Source organism: Penicillium maclennaniae (assembly GCF_028827695.1).
Source record: "Penicillium maclennaniae strain IBT 15551 chromosome Unknown utg000002l:1.0-2354659.0:1.0-2356205.0, whole genome shotgun sequence".
NCBI classification, from domain to species: Eukaryota; Fungi; Ascomycota; class Eurotiomycetes; order Eurotiales; family Aspergillaceae; genus Penicillium; species Penicillium maclennaniae.
Genome location: NW_026623214.1, coordinates 601,113 through 619,956, shown reverse-complemented (window position 1 = coordinate 619,956; position 18,844 = coordinate 601,113). Strand labels below are relative to the sequence as shown.

The window sequence follows — 18,844 nt, the reverse complement described above, 5'->3', positions numbered from 1 at the left end:
GGCCACCAAACTCGAAACAAACACTCAGAACCGAGTCGCAGCTCGCATGGTTGTCGTTGGAGGCGGTACCGTGTGGGAAAGGTATGGGGCACAGGGGAGTACTGAGAAGGCGAGAAGGTTCGAAAGGCTGTAGATAGCGCCGAGGTGAAAGCGGGCGGAGTGGGGAGATGGTAAGCGGGGGAGAAAATAATCATGCAGCTCACGACGGGTTGCGGCGCATGATAAGTCTAGGCATAAGCACTAGGGCGAAAATCAGACATCAGGGATTGGGGAGGAATATTGAGAGGGAAACCGAATGTAGCATGGAAAAGCTAGAAGGGAGCGGTGAAGCCGAAGCCGAAGACGGGGAACGGGGGAAACGGGGAACGCGGCCGCATGCGGATGCGAAGGCGGATGCGCAGTCAGCCTCTTTCCCCTTTCCCTTAGTTTTTCCCTCTTTTCTCCCTTTGTTCTTTTAGATCCCGGAATTTTGCTGAATTGTGATCGGCTTGGATCAATTATGACTTCTTTCGATATCTCTAGTCTCCGTTCCTGTTACCATTGACTTCTTCTTGTCTGCTAAACTTGCTCAATCTGGATGCTCAGTCATCATTGCCTCCCCCCAGCTTACCCCGGTCATGATGAAACAGCAACTCTGGAACTCGGGACGGGGCAGCGTCAAACGACCAATTTTCAAACCGAGACGTCTCCATGCCCTGACCTCACTGCATCGGCTGGCAATGCCAACTCATGTGCCAAGAGCCAAGCCACGCAGCGGAGCCGATCAGACGGCCAAGCGTAATGGTTGTCACCCCCACCATAGTGAATGAAACTCTTCCTTTTTCTCCTCCTGATCTTCGTAATCATGGGTCTTTCCATTCAGCTGTGTCTTTCTCTTCTCGTTCTCCTCGCTATCTCCGGCCAGGCCTGTGGCTTTGGCGCAGGGAACATCGCGTCCTTGTCTCGTATTGAAGGCCAGAACTGGCGCCATGGGGATATCGAGGATACCCTTCTGTCGCTTTTCCTGGCACGCATAGCCGGCGGGCGCAAGTTCGGGAAGCTCGACGTCAAACGAGTATACTTTGGAAACTGGCTTCGGGACTACAGTCAAGCTGTTGACGTGGGCACTGTGAAATATGTCAGTGCGGAGGCTATTCGCATTCTAATATGGGTCTTAGGGTTTATGAGCTTTGGGTGGGTTTGACTTTATTTTCTTCTTTTCTCATTCCTACTATGGTTCTCCGGTCACTGTTTCCTCCTGCACGCTCCCTTCAGATCAAGTATAAAACTAAGCCGGTATTGATCTAGATATGGAACTCGTGAGTTTGAGGTTACCACTGAGCGTCTCGGTTGCTACCAGCCTACCGAGCATATCGACAATCCCAAGGGCTATGCCGAGGGTGAAGACGCACGCTTCTATGACCGTCGTCTCCGTGGACCTGTGGATGATGAGCGGGAGCTGTCGATTGATCCACGGACCGGTTTGAAAGCCTATATCGCTTCCGAAGACATGGATATTGATACCTCTGCTGCTTTGATCCGTCGAGTCCTTGGCCAGTCCATCCAACACGGCCGTCGCTATGCACGATCTGGAGATAACGATGATCTGTACGAGGCCCTTCGCTTACTGGGCACCGGTCTGCACTGCCTCGAGGATTACGCTGCTCATTCAAACTATACTGAGCTCGCTCTCATTGAGATGGGCGAGACTGATGTATTCCCTCACGTCGGACGTAACACCGTGCTCGAATTGCCGGGAGCTCAGGATTATGTTTATCCTGTTGTCACTGGCACATTTGGTGGTGTTGACTTTTTTCACTCAGTGCTCGGTGAGCTTTCCGACAAGACTAAGCAGTCTGAGCTACAGTCTTTGGAAGGTGTCATCATGGAGTCGGAGAATGACAGTCCTTCCGAGAGCCTTCTTCAAGATCTTCTTAATAAGATTCCTAGTGGCCTCCTCGGGGACAGTGACCAGGCTGGGCAGATGGATGACTTCAAGGCCAAGGCCGAAGATGCACGCCACAACCAGCAGGAAATATCTCCTCGCGAGCCGGAAGAGTGGACTCGTTATTTGGACGATGTCCAGAAGCAGATCTATCCTGTGCTAGAGTGGCATGACCATCTCTTGAAGGCGATCAATGAAGCCATCGAGAAGATTCCAGTGCTGCCCGAGCTGATCGAGCAGATTCAAGACCAGATCACTGTCTTTGTCTTCTCCATCATCGCTCCATATGTACTCCCCATCATCAGACAGGTCAAGTCTGAACTAGAAACCGGTTCTTCCGAAGTGATCCAGAGCAGTCGGGAACAGCAGCACCTCGTCTTCAATGACGATTCTTCGTCGGATCCCACCCACTCCATGCTTTCCAAGGATCACTTCTCTAATGTCCTCAACGAGCCTGCTGGACGAATTGCCTCTCAGTGCGTCAAGTGGGCTGTGCCACAATTGATGGAGTTGTGGGATGACGAAGAGATCGACATTGACCGCACTTTGAACCGTATTATCACTGGTATCTTCCATCACCCCGCTCAGAGAGTACACGGAGAAGACGGTGCGAGTGACATTCGACGAACCATGTTCTCAACCGTGGAGCAGTGGTGGAGTGAGAAGAGTGATGAGGAACGTGAATCCCTTCGCGATCAATTGAGCCGTGACGGCGTTCTTGAGGGAAGGAACCACAAAGAGGGTGTAGAGGATTGCGGACACGGTTGTGGCAAGCCAATCGCTTTGCCCAAAGGCCACAATGCTAGCGGGGCAGATTACCAGTCTGGCAACTCTGGTCTTCAAAAGATCGCCTCCGAGGCCCTAGGAGGGGGTGCATTGGGCAGTCTTGTCGGCGGTCTCATCGGGGGCGTAGGCTCTATGGTTCTCAGTGATGGTGGCTCCATCGACCAAAAGACTTTCAAGACAGAGAAACACGACAGTGACGATGAGGACGTGAACCGCGAGCACCGAAGTCGTCACACTCAGAGACACAACGAGTACCACGAGACTGAATCTTACGGTGGCTCCCTCCCTCCTCAACAGGGAGGAGGTTACCAGTATCAAAGTAAAAGCACATTCTACAGTGACCGGCCCGTGCCTCGAAATGACTATCCTGGCGGTGATGTCCTCCGTACCGAGTACGCTCTCAACCCTTCCATGCAGGGCGACCCGTATCAGCAATTCCGACAGGAGGGGTCTGGAGATTATTATCAACAAGAGCGACGAGAGACTTATGGAAATGGTCAGGCCGAGTACCAGCGAATCGAGACTCATTACGAGTATGGGCCTCCCCAGCCGGCCTTTGAGACTGTGCCGCAGGGTTCCCCCCCGCCGCGGAGAATTTGAACAGTAAGTCACAAGATATCCATCGATTACTTATCGAGACTAACTACGATTTTTTTTAAAGAGAATACCAGGCAGGCTACCGCGGCCCACCCCGCGGGGCCTTTGGCGATTTTGAGCAGCCGAGCTACCGGCCTCAGGGAGAAGTCTTCCAGGAGCAGATTTATGGTCAGCGATTCGAGAGTGGCGATGGTGAGAAGTATGGAGAGCGCTCTCAGCATCATCAACATCATCATCACCAGCGACCCTCCAGCAGTGGTTCAGGCTCCAGAAGTGGAACCGATGAGGAGCGTGAGCGATACCGTCACCGTCATCATCGGCACCACCATCAGTCAGGATCAGATGATTCCGACTAAATAATTACTCCTTGTTCTTCTTTTTCGACCTAGAGAAGCACGAGTTTTACTTTTTGCCTTATTGGTAGAAGATCAATACTTCATAGATCGCAAATCCTGAAGAAGAGTTTTTATCGGACCCTTGATACATCATTGGACGCGGCGCTTGAGTATTAGAAAATGCGGCGCGAGATACATTCAACAGCAGCAACAAACATCGCTACTTTGATATCCCTCTACAATCGAGGTATTCAAGATGTCTTCCAATAGAGAGCTTGGGGCTTTGAAAGTCTTCGGCATGACGAATAGTCATCACCTATAAATGTAGATATTTGCTCGTGTTTACCGTCAGTATAATATTACAACACTATTGCATGATAAATTTCGATACCAAGGACTACCATGCCTTGATCTCACCCGGCGCTGGCTGCTGAGTTCGAACAACCTTGTCCGGATTGAGCAAACAGAGCGGATCAAATGCCAGTTTCAACTGGGTCCACGTTAGTTTTATTTGGAGAAATCAAGAGAACCTTTTCGACTTACCCGACGCATCGCATCCACTGTCGATTCGCCCAGCTCATGTGCAAGATAATCTCGCTTGACGAGTCCAACACCGTGCTCGCCGGTCACGGTGCCTTCCATTTCCACGGCTCGCTTAACCATGCGGTGGACAACATCCTCAGCCACTTTCCTCTCGCCGTCATTAAACAGGATAATAGCTATTTGTGGTTAAAGAAAGACCTAATATTCCGAACGGGAGGAGAACTCACCATGGAAGTTACCATCGCCAACGTGACCGCAGATTCCGGCGAGCAGGCCGCTCTTGGTCATATCCTCCTTGGTGGCTTCGATAATGTCAGGCAGTTTGCTCATTGGCACCGCGACGTCGGTGGTCCAGACATGATCAGAGGGGCTTCTACGCATGGCCATCACACTCCACAGGGCCTGCTTCCGCGCGCTCCACAATTCCTCAATTTCCCCCTCGCCCCGAGCAAACTCAAAGGACTTGCCTGAGGCGTTCTTGGCGAGCTTTTGCACCATGTCAATCTGCTCCTTCACGGCTGCGGGCGTCCCTGTGAATTTGAAGAAGATGGTGGGGGCCTCCTTCCATTGACGACTCGTGCTCTCGCTGGCATTGATGCACTTCATCTGGACGTCATCCAGGATCTCGACGCCGGCGACAGGGATGCCAGCCTTCACCACTTGTGTGACACAGTGAGCGGCATCATGAATAGTAGGGAAGCTGGCCACGGCCACGCTTTGGCTCTGAGGCCGCACGGTAAGCTTCAGCGTTGCTTCAGTTACAAGACCGAGAGTACCCTCACTGCCAATGAAGAGTTTGTTGAGGTCGTATCCTGCGCTGGACTTACGCGGACGCTGGCGAGTTCGAATGACGGTTCCATCGGCAAGGACTACGGTCAAGGACAAAACCCACTCACGCATTGTGCCGTAGCGGTAAGCATTGGTTCCCGAGCAGCCAGTGCCCACCATGCCGCCAATCATAGCTCCAGGGCCCGGGTCTGGGGGAAAGAAAAGGCCATCCTTGGCCAGCTCCTGGTTCAAGTCTTCCCAGCCCACGGCCGGCTGAACGACCACGTCCAAATCATCCTTGTGAAGGCTCAAGACCCGGTCCATGCGACGGAAGTCAATGCATACCCCACCACGTGTGGATGCAAAGTGACCTTCCAAGCTTGTGCCACCAGAGTAGGGGGTGACTGGAATCACTCGCTGGTGACAGACTTTCATGATGCGGGAAACCTCCTCGGTGGTCGAGGGGTAGAGAACCAGGAATGGCTTCTCGTCATCTTTGCGGGTATAAGACGACCAGTCGGATCCGGAGTGCGTTTCCACATCTCCCGGCGAAGTGGAAACATTCTTTTGCCTAGGATCTCGACAAAGTCGGTCCACGCGGCCTGCAAGTTGGACGGGGATACATTGTGTCTGGGGCGATCGAGATCTGCGAGGGTGGTGGTCGAAGTTTTGGGAAGAGAGGCAGGCTTGAGGGAGCCAAGGTAGTATGCACCGGTTGAGAAAAAGACCAAAGCTAGCGACGGATTAGCGATCTGGATGGAGGAATCGGTCATGCAACCCACCAAACACTAAAGCGGCATAGCGACCCCCTGCTGACTGAGGCTGGTACTGGGCGAACCGCTCCTGTTCGGCCCGCTCGCGCTTGAGCCGCTGCTGGGTGCTCTCGTAGAGCTGGCTCTTGAATGACGCCTGTTTCTCATTTGCTAGGCACCGGGCAGAAGCGCCAAACAGCCTCTGCTGCGACAGAGACGAAAGTGGTCGAGGTCTAACATTGCGTAGAGCTCGAAGAGACGGCGTGAATGGGCGAACCATGGTGAGGTGTGCAGAAGCGCAAAGTACAGAAGAAGAAGTTCCGCTGAGCAAGTCAATCTCTCCGCATGAGTCTTGGCGCTCCAACCGACGGCCGACCAAGTCGTCAAGCTCAGATTCCCCGCCCCTAAGCAGGCCCCGGGATAGGTATTAGGCTCCTACCGATAGATAATCTATTCCTGTGTTAACTTATTTTGGTGTGAACTAAGATCGTTCTCTACAGCAATTGAGAGTACTGCATATAGTTCATGATGACTTCGAGGAGATTTGGCATCCTGTCCAGTGCAGTAGATAAGGCGCTAGACTTAAAAAGATCTTGGTGCACAATGAGCATCTGAGCATGAGCAGGACCAATACACCCGAAAGCTCACGTGGATCCTGGATGGGATATTTTTTTTTTTTTCCACAGTCATTAGCCAGCAGGACTCAAGTGGCGTCGTGGTGACATCTCACATAGGCAAAAGTCGGGTAAAAGACCGCCGCGGTTAAAATCCCAATTGGATCCACCTGAGGGAAAGTCGCGCGAACGTGGGCGGACTGCGGGGAGCTCTGCTTTCGGTTGGCATCTATTTTCCCGGCCATTTATCAAAGCTCTCATCCTTTCTATTTGATTTCTTATTTCAATTTCTGGATTCTCCTCCCTCATCCTCTAGTTCTTTCACATATCCAACATGGCTTCCGCAACGACTCAGGTAGGGCGAGCTCCACGGTGTTGACTCCAGGAAACTGTCCGCTAACGTGGCGGTGTATAGAACCTTTCCTTCGTCCTAGAAGGCATCCACCAGGTCAAGTTCGAAGATCGCCCCATTCCCGAGCTGAAAAGCCCTCACGATGTGATCATTAATGTCAAATACACCGGAATCTGCGGCAGTGATGTAAGTCGGCCCCAGCTCAATCCGGGGGAACCAAGGGAAACTGACTAGATCTATTGTGACAGGTTCACTACTGGGAACACGGCGCAATTGGTTCATTCGTCGTAAAGGCCCCAATGGTGCTGGGGCATGAGTCGGCGGGAGTGATCAGCAAGGTCGGATCGGCTGTCACCTCGTTGAAGGTGGGCGATCGGGTCGCCATGGAGCCCGGCATCGCCTGCCGTCGATGTGAGCCCTGCAAGGGTGGCAAGTACAACTTGTGTGAGAACATGGTCTTTGCTGCGACCCCGCCTTATGACGGTACCCTGGCCAAATATTATGTCCTCCCGGAGGACTTCTGCTACAAACTTCCCGGACATCTCTCGCTGCAGGAGGGTGCCCTGATGGAACCTCTCAGTGTCGCCGTCCATATTGTGCGGCAGGCACAGGTCAGCCCCGGTCAGTCGGTTGTTGTCTTTGGTGCCGGGCCTGTGGGTCTCTTGTGCTGTGCGGTAGCAACTGCGTTTGGTGCCTCCAAGGTGATTGTGGTAGATATCCAGCAGCCTCGCCTGGACTTTGCCAAGGACTATGGAGTGTCCGGCACCTTCATGCCCGGCAAGGTGCCGGCGACTGAGAACGCCGACCGCCTGAGGGTGGAGAATGACCTGGGTCCTGGTGCCGATGTCGCGATTGACGCTTCTGGTGCCGAGCCCTCCGTCCACACAGGTATTCACGTCCTGCGTAACGGTGGCACATATGTGCAGGGTGGGATGGGCCGAAATGAGATGAATTTCCCAATAATGGCTGCCTGTTCCAAAGAGTTGAACTTCAAGGGCAGCTTCCGCTACAGCAGCGGAGACTATAAATTGGCGGTCCAGCTGGTCTCGACCGGAAAGGTGGACGTAAAGCCACTTATCACCGGCACCGTGAAGTTCGAGGAGGCGGAGCAGGCATTCAAGGAAGTCAAGGCTGGAAAGGGCATCAAGACGCTCATTGCGGGTATCGACGCGTAAAGCCCCGGTTTATGTCTAATGAAAATGAAGGATGTTCAAGAGTTTGTTTGAATGAGAAATGGAGTTCCAAAAGAGATATTGAAGAAGGTTGTTCGATTGATTATGCCTTTTGATCCCGTAAAGAGACGCAAATGACATCCTCGGGAGAATCTCGCCCGAGAGGAATGCAAATATTATAAGGAGTATCTGTAGGTAGAACAATCATGGATAATAGAGCGAACGTCAGAAGGGGTATCGTGCAAGGCATTTAACGAGGGAAAATCAAAAACCAACGCAGGTTGAATGTCACCAAGCCATTTAGCAACAACCCTTATTTCTCCGAGACTGAGGGCCACTTAGGCGAAACACGTCTTCCCATTCCCTCATGCCCCCCTTCCAGCCTTGTCCACCCTTCCCGTGTCGTCGCGAGCTTCGGTGAAGGGGAAGAGCATTTTCGTCCAGCGTGGCGCGGCTTCTGATACTTGAGGCTTCACTGGTTCCGTGATAGAGACCGCCATCGCCGTACTGAATGCCACTCTGCGGGTCATCCGGGTCAATCTCCCCCAGCTCGATTTTGGTCAGGATGATGCGGGCCAACCGCTGGAAGACTTCCTCCACGCCTTCACCGGTGAGAGCCGAGATTTCGACGGCTACCGGGATATTCGACTGGGCCGCCCAGCGAGACGTATCCTCTCGGCTAACCTCTCGACCCTCTGCAAATGTGGCTGTCATCCTGGTTCCGGAGCCTAGGTAGCTGGCTGAGCGTATGGAGCCGGCGGCATCGAACGGGTAGGACGACTGTTTGCTCGACGTGCTCGACGGTGTCGGTGGAGGCCGGCCTGCATCGTCGGATTCCTCTGTCGCATCAGCCAAATCGGCTTTATTTCCGGCCAAAAGAACAGTCAAGTTAGGCGAGGCTAGCGCTCGGGCGTCCATGAGGAAGGTAGGAAGGGCAGCGAACGAGGGGTAGGAGGAGACATCATAAATGAGAATGGCCCCTGCAGCTCCCCGGTAATAGGAACGGGAAACGGCTCGAAATCGCTCGGTGCCTGCAGTGTCCCAGAGTTGCAACTTGATCCGTCTTCGCCTTGCGCCGGTACCCAGTTTAACGATGCGCGAGGCGAACTCGACTCCTATGGTCTGCGAGGATAGGACTCGCCCTGAAAAAGGTTAACGACAGTCACTAATCAATGAGGGGGTGTGGTCGTACACTCATTCTTCACAAATCGGTGTAGCACGCAGGACCTATTGGTTCAACCGTCAGCCAGGACGTTCCGAAGCTCCGAAGACTTGAGAACTTACTTGCCGGCGCCACTTGGGCCTAGAAGAATGATCTTGGCCAGATAATCGTACATGCTCCCCAATTCCTAAGGACAGGTCAACGAGGCGCGGAGGATGAGCCGGGGATAGCAATGTGGCCTACCTGATCTTGATCAGGAACTGAAGAGACATCAGACGTGTTGGACAGACCTCGCGAGCGCACCATGGCGCGCAGAGGTGAACGGCGGGGAATGTGGGAGATGATGAGGTCGAGTAGCGCCAAAGGTCCTCGACCAACTCGTCTCCGACCGCCAAGGATCATCCAAAAATTCTTTGTCCATATTCCCCCACGCTTATTCTTCTGATTCTAGACTCTGATCGAGGCGACATCTTCGGGGGTCCATCCACATGGGACTCGGCTACATAAGTCTGACCGTAACCCTGACCTACACCTACATCTATCAAGAACTACACTACACTACAATTCGATAATACCGTGGCTGACACCGGTCTAAGCCATCGAACGGACCCATGGGTTCATGCGGCTGTGTTTCAGTGGTCCAAGGCAATATAGTCTGACAATCTCTATTTCCATCGAATCCGGGCAATAAATGATGATCGCTGAACGAGCCGATCGTACATGGCGGACTTGGCATCGGATGAGATTCGATGAAGTCATCTTGCCCGGACCCTTGGTCTTGCATCCTGCATCCTGCATCTTATATCAATAAACGTCTCTGATTCGAGACACTGTGCAGGATTTGCCCCACGCTTGGACCGGTATATGACATAAATCTTCCAGAAAAGGTGAAAGAACCTGGCGTGTCCGGACCCTGAAAGGAGGCTGTGCGCTCCGCTCCCATCCTGGCGCGGAACTAAGCCTCTCCAAGAGCCGCGCAGGGAACCTCTCGCTCTTTTTCTTACTTGTTTCCTCTCCCTCGCCTCTTTTTTGCTTTTGCTTCCCCGTTCTTCCTACATCATTCCGTTTCCATACACATCATGAAGTTCGCCCGGGCAACAGCGCTACTCTTACTCAGCTCCACAGGAGTCTCTTCACTCACTATACCTCAGCCCGAGTCCGAATCATCCGCATTAGTCGGGAACGATGATGCGCCTGTCTACAGTGAATTCTTAGATCTCGAGAAGCGACGAGGAGGAGGTGGAGGGGGTGGGCGCAGTGGAGGATCTTCATCTTCATCTTCGTCTTCATCTTCTTCTGGGGGATCTTCAGGGGGTCGTTCTGGTTCGTCTAGCAGCAGCTCGAGTGGATCCAATCGTGGCGGAAGCTCATCCAGCTTAGGCAGTTCAGGCAGTTCAGGCAGCTCTGGTAGCTCTCGCAGTGGCTCTACCAGTTCTTCCAGCAATCGCGGAGGGTCAAGCAGCAGCGGATCCGGCACTCGAGCCTCTTACGGCAGTGGAAGGTATGGCTCAAGTTCAAATTAACCTCCCTTCACCCCCAATTCCCACGCTATTCATCATACAGACGATTCCTCTGCCTACGGTGGTTACTCCTATGATTCTCGTTGGTCCTGAATCGTGACAGAGTTGACCTGCATATTCGGGACGGAGGAGAATCGTCCAGACATGGCAATTTTCGAAGAAAGAATAAAAACTAAGATACATGACAGATATTATGCTGGCGGTGCGCGCACACCATATAGTGCTGGCGCAAGGTCTCCTCTGGGGATCACTCCGTACCTCTTGCCAGTTGCGGCACTGGCATTCTTCCCGGGCATCTGGCTGTACAGTGCCTATGCTTACCCATACGGCCACCCATATTACTATGAGAACGAACAGAACCACCGTAATGAATCCATGCCGGTGGTATGTGTGTGCGAAGAGTATCAAGAGTGTGGTTGTGATGACAACAACAACAGCACCTATTACCAGTCCTTGTTCAATGGGACGCAGCCCAAAAACACCACTGTCACGCGCGTGGTCGATGTGAACGGCACCGAAACAATTTATATCAACGGGACACTAGCTAACGGCACCACTGCTGCCGATAGTTCCTCATCAGGGGCTTCAGCCTCAGTGCAGACCTTGCTGCATGCTAGTGGGTATTGGGTCACGGCGGCCGTGGTTGCTACCGCCGTGTGGGTATTTTAATTCTGCTGGACGAGTTCCACTTGCGTTATGAACAAGCTTGGAGATGGCTGTGTATAACTTTCAGATACCCTTCCACGCCGGCTATAATTTTGCTCAGTTCCGTACTGACATCACTATGGTTGATGTTCACCGGGAGAAAGTCCTCGCGCCTCGCAATCCGCCCGTCGCGCTGTTACGTCGCCCCACTAAACCTGTTGTGGATAAGCGCCCTCCCTTAAGATTGCATCTTCATTTCCTCCACGTCTTGCCTTCTTCACTGATACCAGTGCCATTCGTTTTGGATCCCTGACACGGGCTGTCGCCTTCTTTTGTACCAGCTCCATTCACTCTTTCATACCCAAGCTCCAGACTTTCCGTCAATCCTGAATCTCATCTACCCACAAACACAAACACAAACATAACACTGCCAACATGCACCTCACCAAGGCTTTCATTCTCCTCGTCTCGGCTTTGGCCCCCGTTGCGTTCGCTGCTGAGGCTGCGGCTGTGACCAAAACTGTCACTCTGGTGCCCTCTGGCTATACTCCTTCGAGTTCCACTCCGACCCCGACCCCAACTCCCTCCTCTTCATCTTCGTCGACTGTGACCCCTATGCGCACTAGCACTCCTTGCTTGAGCTCGACCTTCAGCGTCACCCCCGGCTCTTTCACTCCGCTAGTCAAGGCTTCCAGGACTCCCCTCGTGGTTGACTCCGTCACTCAGACCGCTGCCGCTGCCACTGGTACTGCGCCAGCTTCATCTACTCTAGCAACTGGCGCAGCCTCTTCGCTCCAGCTTCCTGGTGCCGTCGCGGCTGGTGCCATGGCTCTCGCTGGTTTCATCCTGGCTTAAATAGCTCAGGTTGCACCTATTGACTGGCTGGTACACACGCGCGCAAGGATCCTGCGGATCCTTCGATAGCGCCAGGCCTGTCGAACCAGTTTACCATCTTGACTGATGGTCACCCACTAAATTTCCGTGATGCGTTTTCAAGTCCTGGATGTCTTTTTTGCTCTCCAGGGCCGTTTTACTCTATTCTTATACATCCTTTCGACCTACCTTTTTGCATTTCTTTCCCCCTTCGACGATTATGGTTGTTGTGATGTGTTCTCCGACCTTGATGCCTATACCCTTTTTCTTCCTTTCTCTCCAACCCGTTTTATATGACATCTGAGATTTCTACCTTCTAATCTTGCTTATATATCTTTGGTTGATTCTTCGATCGACTAAAATAATGCTGACATGGATGCTTGTACTCCATGATCGGGCTTGGATATCACTCGCTTTTTCTGATGGAGACTTGTAGGATTAGCATGATGCCATTTTTGGCCGCATTCGATTTAAATGGCATGTCGCTCCGATTTGGTTCAAGGCGATTTAACGGAAAAGCCTGTGGAACCTACATTTACTTTGTAAATCACCTTCTCCAATTTAAGATGAACAATTGTCAATCGCAAGATTCTTAGCAGAGAATCTTCGAGGGAAAGGACTAAATATGGCCTGTCTTCTACATGAATCCTAACAAGAGTCGGTGCCCAACAAAGAACTATATCATACAAAAAGTGGTGATCGCATCTACTCCGCCTTGAATGTGGCCTCATACCTGTGAAGAAGGTCAGCGATCCAGTCGAACTTTCATTTGAGCATGGTAAAGACAAGACATACCTCTTACCACGGAACGCCCACAGACCCCAGTTTCCACATGAAACATCATGCGGGTCGAGGTCATTCAAATCCCAGCGCAGACTGCGGAATATGTTCTCACCAGGTTCGAGCAGAAGATCGAATTCACCCGCACACTTCTCGTGAACCCAGTTGATATCACGTTCCATATCCCACTGGGTGTATCCGGTACAGAGAATGGGAACCTTGGTCTCCAAGAGCTGAGGAAGAGTCTCAGTCCATTCGTGCGAGCTGGCGGGGGTGCCCCAGACCGGGGTGGAAGAGCATGAAGACGTCCAGGTACGGGTCAAAGGGCTGGAAGTACTGCGCTTTATACATGGTGTGGAAGTAGTCAACGTAGGTGGTAATCTTCATCTGCCCACCTAGACGGTCCTCGACGATACCGCCGAAGGGGTTCTCGGGGGTGCGCTCTGGAAGGGGGAACTCGGAGTCGCGGTTGGCCATACTTTCGGGGCCGATGAAGATGATGTGCAGAAGAGCTTGGGGGAACATGTAAGAGAGCTGCATCCAGACATCACGGGGCAGGGAGGACTCCGCCCGTGCGCCCAAAATGAAGATGCGGACTGGAGGAGCCTTCAGACGCAGACCCTTGATATCGACATCTTCACCCGTCTTGGGAGGGTGCAGGAATACCGCAGCGCTATAACAGTGTGAAATAATATCAGTAACTTGATCATGCCATACGTGACCACGAGATCGATTGTCCTAGATCCAAGCTGAACGTACCGCTCAAACTCTTTAATCCCTCTCCTGTCAAACGGTTCTTGCCACGGACACTGTAAGGGCTAAGCTCATGCAGGACACTCGCAATGGTCTGCGGGTAGGTGAGCATGCGGGTGACCTGGCGCATGGAACGATCGGAGTTGATAGCATCATACTCGCGAGTGTACATGTAGGTATCCCAGTTGGTCATGTTAATAACGAAGTTGTCGTCCTGGACGCCTGGGTACGAGAATTCAGGGAAGTGGCGGCCGGAGTGCAAGTCATGGTCATCCTCGTTGATCTGTCGGATGGTCTCGCAGACCTCGAGGTGAGCCTCAAAGTCATCCATCCAGTGGCCCTCGGAACAATAGATTGGGACACCACAATCGGGACACTCGAAGTGCGAATGGGCCGGCGGCTGACTGGTCTCGTCGGATGTCTTTCGCGCTTCCGGGTCGTGAGGCGATACAGGAGCGCGGGTCTGCTGATGGCTCGGGTGAGGGCAAAATGCATTCTGTTTAATGAAAGCAGCACGTTGGCGGATCGCAGGCGAGGGTGAGTTCGAGAAGGAGTGGAATAGGTTGTCGGGCTTTAAAAGAGCTCGCGTATCGACGGAGGGACCGGCTGACGTGGAAGCGGCTCTCTGCGCCGACGGTGCAGACGGTGACGGATTCGCGGGCGTCTTTCCAGTGGCATTCTTTCCCTGCTCGGGGGTATACCCTCCTAGGGAGCGGTTGTTGCGCTCTGAGCCAAAGCTGCGGATCCACGATGGAGAAACAGCAGATCTTCGTCGCAGATTAGCCAGGCTCTGGAGACGACCTGGAGTACCGGACACCCGGATCCCCTGTCGAAGCACACTCAGGCACTGGACACAGGTGTATCCCCCTGCCATTATGTAAGTTCGTGGTGATGTGAGAAGTAGGCGGGTTGGCCGATTTTCCCTTCAAGGCTCCGTACACGTGATTGTGGAGCTACATGGTCCGATCAACTTCAGGAATTGGAAAATTCACAATGCCCTCTGATGATACTACATTTTAAATATAAACAAGAGCTCGAGCTTGACCGTGTATTACAGAGCACTACAATGCTTTGTACACGCAAAATTACAACCCCCAAAAGCCCCATGCTAGGGCCCCAAAGTCTCAATATCGTGCCACGCCCTTCACATGACTAGAAGATATCTTCCGAAAGACTCCAATCATGGGCATCTCTGCTCGCCCAGTACTTTCCGTTGTGGGACCAGTAATCCTCGCCGGTGATAGGGCAGGTGGCACGGACGAACCATTGGGGGTGGTAAATCTCCCCGTTGGTTTCGCGTTCTCGCCGCTTGGAACGTTGCTTCTCTTCAACGCGGTGCTTCTCATCAGCAGCAAGATCGTACTCGCCATCTTCCATGGCCCGCTGATCGGGACGCAGTCTCGTGTCTGTCGGGGGTAGCCAGTCCTTCAGGCCTTCGGGAAGGGCGTTCAAGGTAATAACGAAGGGAGTGAGGTTGAAAGGCACGCCAGTGGGACGAGCATGAGCCTGCCATACCAGGAGTGTCTTGGCTGACTCGGGGTCCTGGCCAGAGACGGGTGCTTCAAAGCCGGGGGTGTGGCGTGCATAGATCTTGTCGTTCCAGCGACCGCCGATACTCCATCTGGGAGAACCGTCTTTGTCAACCACCTTACCGCTGACCTGGTAGGCCGACGATGCTTTCCACCCGCGGGGCTTGAAGTCAAGGTAGCAAACCTCTCCTGTGGTCCAGTTCTTGATCTCCATGAGACCATAATTGTCCACGGTGGGGTTGCCGGTAATAATGCCAATTACCGAGGATGTGACCTTCTTCCAGGTGTACAGCTCCTCCCCACCGGTGATCGGTCGCAGCTTGAGGAACCATGTGCCGAGCAAATTGATATCAAAAGATTTGCCGTAGAACTTGGATCTCAGGGAGGATTCGCCCCAGTAATCCCATTTAGGCGACTCGGCCCACGCAGCACCAATTGGAGGGTGGTGGCTGACCTGTTCCACGAAGAATCGGTAGCCCTTGTCAGGCCGCACGTACTCGAAAGTCTCACCGAGCAGAGGATTAAATGGCTTCGCCACTCGGCCAATTGTCGAGGCATATTCACTTGCAGCATACGAAGCCACATACACCAGACGTTCCATTGAATCAGTTCGATCAGCTGCGATATCAAGAAGGTCAGTATACTCCAAGTCTTCAGCAACTCGCTGAAGTAATGAGGTTGGCTCGTTGAAAGAGACTGGGAGCGTCATCTTGGTCATGTCCTTGCCAATCATGGATTTCAAAATCCCCTATAAAGGGTTAGCAAATTTTGGACCACGCCTGATAGAAGGATTGCAAATGCTTACCCAGAGAGAGATTTTGGGCCTATTGTCATTGTCCATCTTCAGCTTTGTTCGTACAGGCTCTTCGTAACCTTTGAAGGAAGGCTTAATCACTGCCACCTTATCATTACGAGCTTGAGAGCTTGCATCTTCGGGCTCCTCGTGTTCTTGAGGTTCAAACTTAGTAACGTCCTCCACTTCGATTTCTCCCGCATCAATGGCATCAAAAAATTCGTCGCCATCAGACTCAGAGTCATAGAGACTGCTAATCTGAGAATACGTGGACTTCGCGACAGACTTTTTGTGAGTGGGAACAGGCCAGCCTGATTCACCTCGCTGGCCACCTTTATTTTCGGCTTCCTCCTGACCTTCTTCGTCCCGGTCTTCAGCCAGGATACGAGACGGCGGGCCACTAATCTCCCGGCTGCTACCAGTAGCATTCTCCAGAGCTTCCTTCAGAGCCCGCTTGGTGCGCTTCCGCTTTCCTCGGACTCGCCCATCTTGGACTGCAACTCCTCGTGCTCTTGAGCGACACGCGCCATGCTCTCTTCCCACATTTGACGAAGGTGTTCTTCTCTGTTCAAGCGGTATTGCCAATAAGAGTCACGATCCCGTGAAATCTTAAGGAGGTTTTGTACCAAGCCCTTAAGACTACTAACGGCTCCCTCGTAGGCACCAAGAGCTTGCTCAATTGCCGGATCCGAAATAGTCATATCTGGGTTCTTAGACCTCTCTGCCTGCAGAGAAGCAGACACATTGGCCAAAAGATCTAGTTGAAGCTTTGTTGACTGTGCAGTAATGTTCAAAGCATCCTTGTCCTCCAAAGGCAAATCACGACTGGAAGCATAGTCACCGTATTCGTCGTCATCGCCATCCATATCAGGCGCAGTAGTGACATGGCTGATCGTTCTGTTCACCTCATTGGGAGCATCGAGTGAGCCATAAGCCGAGCCCGCCTCATCCTCGGGTGTGACTTCAAGAGTCGCACGGGAGGTGTGTGTGCTAAGCTTAACGCTGCTGCTGCTACCGGGTACTCCGAGAGAAGGAGGCGCAAGACCCTTGGTGCTGGGTTTGTGACTCAGGCCAGACTCAGAAGGAGTTCCGCTGAAAGTTGACTGGTCCATCTTGGCTTGACGAAGAACTTCTGCGTTTTGCGAACGTTGACGCGCTTCCTCCTTGGCCTCGTCCTTGGCCCACTGAATCGCGTTATTCAGAGACCAGAACCACCGCTTGGCCTCCACAACGTGGTTCGCTTTCAGATGATACTTGACCGACGATTTTCCGTGGATTTCAAATCGAGTCTTATCTTGAGCGTCCATATCTAGCCTAGCGATCTTCATATTGATTGCTCCACGGCAAGCAGAACCAGCGTCATCTGCATGTATAAAATTAGATGAAGGCGACCAAACATGCCACTGTCCATACGAGGCCGATTGTGAAGGGAGGGGGCCGGGGGGGGGGGGAAGGGAGGAGAGAAAGGAACCTACCTTGGTGCTTATAGTAGCTAAGAACACCGTCCTCGAGAACGAACCAGCGCAACTTGTAGCCGGTTGTATAGTTGGTCCATTTCTTGAGATAGCCACGCATCTCACGGGCCTCTTTACCGGCCAAAGGTGCCTCTCCAATGGATGCTCGGCCCACCAGGCCTTGCGCATTACTGTTTCCGAGAATAGCCTTCTCCTGGATACCTCGCTGAGCAAGTGCAGCAGCCGGGGACTTTTTCAACATCGCCTTGGTCTTGTCATCCTTGGTGACATCCTGGGGCAGCTTTCCTTTCTTGTCACGTCGGAAAGGGTCCGCTCCATGAGTGAGAAGAAGCTCAATAAGTTGCACATCTTTGTTCCGAGCACCTTCGTGTAGCAAAGTACCGCCAGTCTGTGCTGTGGTTCGGTCGGTGACCAGATCCAGGCTGTTGACGTCCAAAATGCCTTCTGCACGAGGTTCCTCCAACAATTTCTCTAGCTCATCATATTGCTTTTTCGTAAGCAGAGCTTGGATTTCCCGGGTCTTTTCGTCAATGAAGAGAGACCGGGCCAGCTGGAGTTGCTGGAAGATCTCTGGTGTACGGGCGAGATCGAGAGCAGTTTGACCCCGATAGTTGACGACGGCGTCGTTGACGGAGGATCGACTAAGTAGATCCCGGACCAAAGAGGTGCGTCCAAGCTGGGCAGCAAGATGAAGCGGGGTATTGCCCTCACGATCCCGAGCGTTGATATCCAAGCCCTCGCTTGAAGACAGCACGAATTCCACCACCTGGGGCTCTGCACACTGCAGAGCCAGGTGGAGAATGGTAGTTCCATACAGATTGTTCGCCACTTGTGTATCCCCGGATTCCTTGATAGCCTTGGAAATGGCATTCGTATCACCACTGCGCAGGATCTCGAATAATCGGAAAGTCCGCACTGACTGGTCGAGAGACATGCTGCCCAACTCCGGCTGAGGTGATGAAGCCTCCTTATCATCCATAGTGTCTCTGCCCCGGGAGCCCTGGTTGGCAGCGATTTGCTCGAGGGAGTCCTCGGGAACTGGGGGATGATTTGGGTCCTGAGTTTGCTTGCGACGACTACGGCTGAAGCTGCGAGTGTGCGTCATCGAGGGGCTATTCGTCGAGGCGGAATTGTCCGCGGGGTTGTCGTCCTCCTTGTCTTCGCCTTTGGATTTATCACGATGGAGTAAGGAAAGCGCTAGCGTACTCCGAGAGCGCTTGTGTCTAAAAGAGAGAGGCATATTAGTCACATGTAAATGGACCCGAAGCCATTCCCTCGGATGGTCTTGTCAATCCAGGACAGAGCCACCACCCAGTCAACTCATCCTAACGGAGGGCGTGCTGTCATCGCCGACCGCCAGGGCTCGCGAACCATGGGTCCATGCGGTGCGGGAACAACGTACCCTTCAGGTCTGTCGGACATCATTCTCGGGATGATATTGCAAATGCATGAATGTGCGAGTTTCTAAAAG

General features: G+C 52.8%; 8 protein-coding genes across 8 annotated transcripts; 4 read left to right on the top strand and 4 right to left on the bottom strand.

Annotated features, from left to right (window-relative positions):
- Positions 1-844: 844 nt before the first annotated feature.
- On the top strand, positions 845-3,310 carry N7477_001458 (Het-C domain-containing protein; the record flags this gene model as incomplete). Its single annotated transcript, XM_056963121.1, has 2 exons — positions 845-1,173; positions 1,288-3,310. 2 exons carry the CDS (start codon positions 845-847, stop codon positions 3,308-3,310), a joined length of 2,352 nt encoding a protein of 783 aa, XP_056826040.1.
- A 729-nt stretch (positions 3,311-4,039) lies between these two features.
- On the bottom strand, positions 4,040-5,985 carry N7477_001457 (FAD-binding oxidoreductase; the record flags this gene model as incomplete). Its single annotated transcript, XM_056963120.1, has 5 exons — positions 4,040-4,132; positions 4,186-4,361; positions 4,413-5,524; positions 5,569-5,686; positions 5,736-5,985. 5 exons carry the CDS (start codon positions 5,983-5,985, stop codon positions 4,040-4,042), a joined length of 1,749 nt encoding a protein of 582 aa, XP_056826039.1.
- Positions 5,986-6,653: 668 nt separating this feature from the next.
- Positions 6,654-7,846, top strand: N7477_001456 (NAD(P)-dependent alcohol dehydrogenase; the record flags this gene model as incomplete). Its single annotated transcript, XM_056963119.1, has 3 exons — positions 6,654-6,674; positions 6,735-6,857; positions 6,920-7,846. 3 exons carry the CDS (start codon positions 6,654-6,656, stop codon positions 7,844-7,846), a joined length of 1,071 nt encoding a protein of 356 aa, XP_056826038.1.
- A 297-nt stretch (positions 7,847-8,143) lies between these two features.
- N7477_001455 (putative Ras family GTPase (Rab4b)) lies at positions 8,144-9,311 on the bottom strand (the record flags this gene model as incomplete). The annotated part of the gene is made up of 4 exons (XM_056963118.1): positions 8,144-8,985; positions 9,036-9,070; positions 9,128-9,192; positions 9,249-9,311. 4 exons carry the CDS (start codon positions 9,309-9,311, stop codon positions 8,144-8,146), a joined length of 1,005 nt encoding a protein of 334 aa, XP_056826037.1.
- Positions 9,312-10,084: 773 nt separating this feature from the next.
- Positions 10,085-11,194, top strand: N7477_001454 (uncharacterized protein; the record flags this gene model as incomplete). Its single annotated transcript, XM_056963117.1, has 2 exons — positions 10,085-10,506; positions 10,714-11,194. The coding sequence occupies 2 exons, from the start codon at positions 10,085-10,087 to the stop codon at positions 11,192-11,194; spliced, it is 903 nt and encodes a 300-aa protein (XP_056826036.1).
- Positions 11,195-11,605: 411 nt separating this feature from the next.
- Positions 11,606-12,025, top strand: N7477_001453 (putative extracellular serine-rich protein; the record flags this gene model as incomplete). The annotated part of the gene is made up of 1 exon (XM_056963116.1): positions 11,606-12,025. The coding sequence occupies one exon, from the start codon at positions 11,606-11,608 to the stop codon at positions 12,023-12,025; it is 420 nt and encodes a 139-aa protein (XP_056826035.1).
- Positions 12,026-12,748: 723 nt separating this feature from the next.
- On the bottom strand, positions 12,749-14,450 carry N7477_001452 (putative mRNA processing protein (Mss51); the record flags this gene model as incomplete). Its single annotated transcript, XM_056963115.1, has 4 exons — positions 12,749-12,776; positions 12,839-13,087; positions 13,140-13,496; positions 13,546-14,450. The coding sequence occupies 4 exons, from the start codon at positions 14,448-14,450 to the stop codon at positions 12,749-12,751; spliced, it is 1,539 nt and encodes a 512-aa protein (XP_056826034.1).
- Positions 14,451-14,728: 278 nt separating this feature from the next.
- Positions 14,729-18,798, bottom strand: N7477_001451 (OSBP family protein; the record flags this gene model as incomplete). Its single annotated transcript, XM_056963114.1, has 5 exons — positions 14,729-15,853; positions 15,911-16,462; positions 16,525-17,261; positions 17,374-18,596; positions 18,776-18,798. 5 exons carry the CDS (start codon positions 18,796-18,798, stop codon positions 14,729-14,731), a joined length of 3,660 nt encoding a protein of 1,219 aa, XP_056826033.1.
- Positions 18,799-18,844: the final 46 nt, after the last annotated feature.